The sequence below is a fragment of the Trachymyrmex cornetzi genome, unplaced genomic scaffold (genome assembly GCF_001594075.2).
Source record: "Trachymyrmex cornetzi isolate Tcor2-1 unplaced genomic scaffold, Tcor1.1 scaffold130, whole genome shotgun sequence".
In the NCBI taxonomy this organism is placed as follows: Eukaryota; Metazoa; Arthropoda; class Insecta; order Hymenoptera; family Formicidae; genus Trachymyrmex; species Trachymyrmex cornetzi.
The window spans coordinates 23,570-30,084 of record NW_017295873.1 but is presented as its reverse complement, the minus strand read 5'-3'; the positions used below and the strand labels follow the sequence as shown (position 1 = coordinate 30,084).

The 6,515-nt window shown below is 33.4% G+C and overlaps 1 protein-coding gene across 1 annotated transcript; it reads left to right on the top strand.

Annotated features, from left to right (window-relative positions):
• Positions 1 to 1,032: 1,032 nt before the first annotated feature.
• On the top strand, positions 1,033 to 4,015 carry muc (dihydrolipoamide S-acetyltransferase muc). Its single transcript, XM_018522324.1, has 7 exons — positions 1,033 to 1,337; positions 1,593 to 1,747; positions 1,853 to 2,244; positions 2,458 to 2,822; positions 2,997 to 3,296; positions 3,381 to 3,509; positions 3,704 to 4,015. Coding segments are annotated over exons 1-7 (1,461 nt in total). The 5' UTR covers positions 1,033 to 1,218; the 3' UTR covers positions 3,705 to 4,015.
• Positions 4,016 to 6,515: the final 2,500 nt, after the last annotated feature.

Genomic DNA, 6,515 nt, shown 5'->3' with positions numbered 1-6,515 from the left:
CCGACGAGATACTATTAAAGACCGACATCCTTACGGGAGTTCACGTCCTTGTGAATATTGAAGTGATTAAAGAGTTAAAAACTGATAATATTGTACTAATTTTATGATTTATTAGTTTAGTAGATGTATTTATGCATTTATAACTCAATAATACTCAATTTTTTTTTAAATTAAGATTTCAGTGTTATCATCAAAGTTTGATTATCAATAAAGATGATAAGTGCAGAGAAAAAATTGTAATTTTTTTGCAATATATAGGATATTACAGCTTTACAAGTATGTATATTTATTTATGAGACATTTGTATAATAAAAAATCATGAATTTGATAATGCATGAGCCAAATATTTATGTTAATAATAGTAAGTTTATATCAATTGTCAGTAATGTCAGCGTTCTTGAATTACCTCCGGGCCCTTGGGGCCCTTTTTATACCGCCCAAAATTTGCCCAGGGTTGATGGTCTTTAATAATATCTCGTCGGTGGTTATAATACACGCTAAACACGCAGTGCCCCGAAATAAACACAGCCATATTGGATTTTAATTGAATGGGCCCCCCATGATTGGTTGTCCACTCCTCACTACTTTTAGGCTACTGCGCATTCACGGGAATGACACACCTTCTATAATTCCATGATAAAAATACAAGGGTATGCTCATCAATTGTCTAAAACTCGTTCAGCTTGCGCATGTCCTTGCTTACGTCATATTCGGGTACGCGTTGATTGGTCGGTTCTGATTCGGGTGCAATCGGTGGTTATCGGTCGTAATTTATCATGGCGTCCATGGCGTAGTGCACGTTGTCATCGGTAGAAGTTAATGTTAAAAATATTTTCACGATGACCTGCATAGTGAAAGGATGCGGCAATTATATGAAAAAAACAAAAAAAACTGAGGGAAGTAAAATTAAATATTTTACCTTTCCAAAACAATCTAAAATTGCTGAACAGTGGCGTAAGCCACTCGTTGTGACGTAAGCAAGGACAAAAATCTGATTGGTCATGCGCATGAGCATACCCTTGTCTTTTTATCATGTATAATTCCACCATTGACCATGGTCCTGTGCAGTCCTGTGTTGTAATTAGTTGCAACGTTGAATTTGCTGACCGATCATTCTGGGTCGTTGTCGTCTTGTTGGTCGTGTACTCATTTTAAATTCGTTTTGGACTCGTCTAAAATAAAAACACAAAGAGGGTTCCAAATCGTGAATCCTGAGACATGATACGAACCACTTCGAGAATACGTAACGGATTAGTATGCGCAATCTTCCGTGGTTCCGTGCGAACCAGCACCAAATCCATAGTCATTCGGTATCTTCACAGAAAACATCAACAAAGGTATTATATCAGTTATTCGAGATCATCCTCTTGCTCGAATTCTTTTACAGGTCTTCCACATATTGTACACGAAGACTATCTTTAAGGTTATTTTACGTCAATTTCAACGCACGAACGGCCAGACCTACTTCTTAAGGCATAATATTTGCGTTTTAGTCTCGTCAGGATAGTTCTCGTCTTAAAACTTATATAATCATTGTCCAATGTGCACAAAAAAAACATGATGGCATAATATTGATTTTCTCAATACTTCAGACTTCAGCTTTACAGTGCTTTGCGTTTTATCTCGACACCATGGCAGCAACAGTTCAGGTTTTATGCCGATTATCCTAACCATATCAAGGTCCCGCTTCCAGCATTGTCTCCTACCATGGAAACGGGAACAATAATCAGCTGGCAGAAGAAGGAAGGTTAGACCATCTTCCAGTATTGACATAACAGATATAGATTTTAATTGTTAGAAAGAAAATTATTTGTTAAATACATTGATCAGTTTCTTATATTTGATTCACTAGGTGATAAGTTGAATGAAGGTGATCTGCTAGCAGAGATCGAAACAGATAAAGCTACCATGGGATTTGAAACTCCTGAGGAAGGTTATCTAGCCAAGATCTTAGTATCTGCAGGAACAAAGAACGTACCTATAGGCAAACTAGTTTGCATTATTGTACAAGACGAGTCTAATGTAGCTGCATTTAAGGACTTTAAAGATGATATAGTGGCTGCACCTCCTCCTAAACCAACAACTCCTATAACACCTGTATCACCGCCAACTATAGCAGCACCGGTAGCTCCATCTGTAACAGCGGTGGCAAAAGTTCCTTCTATCGTGCCATCTTCCGAAGAAAGAATATATGCTAGTCCATTAGCAAAAAAATTAGCGGCTGAAAAAGGACTTAGTTTACAGGTGCTGCAAGATTGCTTTATAAATTAAATTGAAAGAATAGAAGCAAGTATGAGCCAATTTGTTTCTCTATTTACCTCCACTCTTTCAATTTAATTTCTGTAACATTTTTCTTTATTATTAACTTATATTAATATTGAATTAACACATTATATTCTTATGAATAATTTGTAGAAATAAAATTTTTATTTTTTATATATTTTGGCTATTCATTAGGGTCTAAAGGGAACAGGATTGTATGGCTCTATAACATCAAAAGATTTGGAAAGTGCGGTAGTACAGCCATTACAACCAGTGATTACCAGCATTGGCACGTCAACTGGAGTAGATATTCCTATATCAAATATACGTGCGATTATTGCTAAACGTTTGTCGGAGAGCAAGCAGACAATTCCGCATTATTATCTCTCGGTAGATGTAAAAATGGATGCTGTATTGGCGATGCGAGAACAGTTTAATAAATTGTTAGAAAAGGACAAAATAAAATTAAGCATAAATGACATTATCATCAAAGGAATGGCAATGGCTTGTAAAAAGGTACCAGAAGGCAATAGCGCCTGGTTAGGAAATGTAATTCGACAGTAAGTATTTTACAATGTTATATAAACAGTAGTATGTAGATTACTGTTTTTATAATTTTTTATTTTTTTTAGTTTTTATATTTATGTATTGAATATTTGTATTTAATTCTACTATGTTTGAATATATTTATTATTGCAACATTGTATATTGAATATTATCCTATCTTTTTTTAGATATAATAATGTGGACGTTAGTGTAGCAGTAAGCACAGATAGTGGTCTAATCACTCCCATAGTGTTTGGTGCTGACGTAAAAGGTATAGTTCAAATCAGTAAAGATGTGAAAGCATTGGCTATGAAGGCGAGAGAAGGAAAATTAAAGCCGCACGAGTTTCAAGGAGGAACAATTACCGTGTCCAATCTGGGCATGTTCGGAGTTAAGAATTTTTCTGCTATAATAAATCCTCCACAGTCTATTATTCTCGCTACAGGTGTTACAGAAGCTAGACTAATACCTGCCAAAAATGAGAAAGGGTAAAAAATCATAATGTTTTGTAACATTTCTAAATTTAATGTGCCGTTTGTGACATACAAATATTAATACCCAAATCTTTGCAGATTTATCACTGCCCAATATATGTCTGTAACTGCCAGCTGCGATCATCGTACAGTTGATGGTGCAGTAGGCGCACAATGGTTAGCCGCTTTTAAGAATTTGATGGAAAATCCAACGACAATGCTTTTATAGTAAGTTAAATCGTTCATTTGTCAATCAAATGATACGAATGGCAAATAATACATAAATATAATCTTTCAAAAATAAAAGTTTATTGACTCCTGTATATTTAATAATACATTGTTTGTATTTTTTACATAAATACGTATATTCTAATACTTTTTGACTCGAACTTAATTCTTGACGTACATCTTGTTTGTTTCAGAAATGTTACTTTGGACAAAAATACGATCTACACACAAAGGGATGTTTCAGAAGCAATACATTTAGGAATTATTTCTTGTAATTAAGACTTCTTTGATGTTGATTCGGTTATTTTATTTCAAGTTTTCAAAAAAGTTATATATCATACAAAACATTCTCTCTTATTCTTAAATGTGTGGATAAGAAGACTGTTTGAATTCAGTATAATCGAGGTTAATGAATAATTTGGATTTGCTATTTTATTTGACAAGATTGGAAAATTATAAATTTATTATCGCCTAGCAAAACTGCCTCTAAAAGTGGTAATGTGTACATATGTATATTTATAATTAGTAATTCAATTGTACTGTTGCAAAAAATATGATTACATTTTAAGAAAAGTAATGATAAAAGTGTCCAAAATGTTTATAGTAATTATAAAATATATCTTATATTTAATAAATTACCTTTCATGACATGTATTTTATAAATATCCATTTTGTATAATTTTGTTTAATTTTTAAAATTTTAGCTCAGACTAAATAAGGCATTTTTCTATTTAGTTCTGTTATTCACGCATCTAATGAAATTCTAAAATCGTCTTTTTTTACTCAATTGGATTTGCACATACACATACGATTTATGTGTTATTGACGCATGGGGTGCGTTCGTTTATGCAGTTACTGCCACAGAATGTCGTTCGTTTATTCTACCTGCGAAGACAACTGCAGCGCAGTTTCTCGTTCGTTTATGCAGAGATATATACTATCTGCGCAGCTATCTCGGAGGTCCTGCTAAGGATGCTCTGCAGTACTGCCGCTACTGTGTAAAACGACAAACAGTGTGCAGTCTCGCCCTCGCCTTCGTAGATTGGATATCTTGCTGTTCGTAATATACATATATATATGATATTAAATTTTATCGATATAAAAACAATGAATATTTTACAAATATTTAATTTATTAATTTTATTATCGTAAATTATATAAATTTATATAGTATATATTTATTTATATATACTTATATAAGTATATGTACTTTATAAAAGGAACTAATAAGGAGCATACAGCCACAAGGCCAGTTATAAGTAGTAAAAATATATTCAATTTAAATCAAGTAAACGTTCCGGTCACTATCTGTGACCATCATCAGTACAATCAAATTTCATATTAAACAATATACAAGTTATCAACCAGAAATTGTACTTGTCACAAAATTATCGTTCGCAAAAAATTATTTTAATAAAAATACGACGCTCAATAGTAAGAAATCAATCCAGTCCGAACTCAACAAGCATTTTTCAGAAGTAGTTGAACATCAGTGTCAATTTGTTATAATATAGAAGATATTTCCATTTAAATATGTGATTGCCAGATGCTAAATATCCTAATATTAATTGTAACCAAAACAAAAAACGGAAAACAGAACCAAAAATTAGAACTATAATATGTTTGATATCTATTAATATAAATTTAATTCTTAATCTATCGTATTAACAATTTTATTAACTCACCGCATATTTGCTGACATAAGTATTCACTCAAATCGTCACAGATTCATCTTCCACACAAATTTATAGCGTTGAACAGATTATACTTTTAACTTTAAGAGATTATAATTTTCATATAAATTATCGTTAAAATGAGAACAACATTGTCAAGCCAAGTACATTGTGACTGCTTACCAGTGTACTGGCAGTATTTATATTTTATTTTTAGACAAAGACAGAAGAGTTTTGGAAAGAGTCAAACATTATTATGAGAGAGGGGGCATTTACTAATGATAGGAATATATATCTCAGGAAACCGTTCCGTGTCACTCTGCTTATTTAAACTTTTTCTTTGTTTTTTTATGTGGATCATCTCCGAGACCATTCTTTTATAGTAAGATTATTCAGAATCAACTATATTGGTGTTGTTCCAATCTATTTCGTGATTGAAATCTAATATATGCTTCGAAATGACGGACAAATTATTTGATGGTTTTTTATAGTCGTTTTTATGTTCTTTTATTCTAGTTTTAAGATAATATTATATAATTATACAATATTATATTAAATAATTTTGTAAATAATGACAAATACAGCATATTCCTACCTGGGATGTCTAAACGTACTTATATCTATCACACGTTTCGAGGTTAGAACAGGCTAACATGAGAGCATTCTTCGTATTCCTGCTGCTTAAGATGTCTGCATAGCATAAAAAGTTCGTCTTTAGGGCCATTCCACACAAACTTCCATAGCCGCATAAACATATGCATAAAGAAAATCGTCCAATCGTAGTTGACGTTTGTCTTTATGACAGAAATGTGATTGGATAATTTTCTTTATGCATATGATTATGCGGCTCTGCAAGTTTGTGTGGAATGACCCTTACGGATTTTTCGACGTCTTGTGTCTAAAGGCCGCAGCACACAATCTTGCATAACGCATAATGCATAGTGCATAAAGGAATGAACCAATCAATATTCTTTTTTTCCATGGAATGGGAGGAAAGGAAATATTCTGATTAGTTGATTCGCTTATGCACTATGCATTATGCGTTATGCAAGAGTGCGTGCTGCGGCCTTTATGCTTTATGCGCTATGCAAGATCTACAGAACGAGAAGTGGGGATGGAAATAAGGGACTCTGATTGGTGATTCGCTTATGCACTATGCCTTATGCATTAGGCAAAAGTCTGTGTCGCGACCTTTTGCAAGCATCTCTTGAATCTCCAACCTCTCTGCCTAAGAATGCTACGAATGTCGATAAGAGACTTATGCTGGATTCACACTGCATCCAATGTGCGTCGCACGGCGCTCTGCAACCAATCAGAAAACAGGATTCCGATG

Bases quoted from the DNA above. Each gene is read 5' to 3' on its own strand.
- muc (XM_018522324.1), top strand. From the start codon at position 1,219: ATGATACGAACCACTTCGAGAATACGTAACGGATTAGTATGCGCAATC. The intron at 1,338-1,592 runs GTATTATATCAG...TCAATACTTCAG, and splicing joins CACAGAAAACATCAACAAAG to ACTTCAGCTTTACAGTGCTT. The intron at 2,823-2,996 runs GTAAGTATTTTA...ATCTTTTTTTAG, and splicing joins TTAGGAAATGTAATTCGACA to ATATAATAATGTGGACGTTA.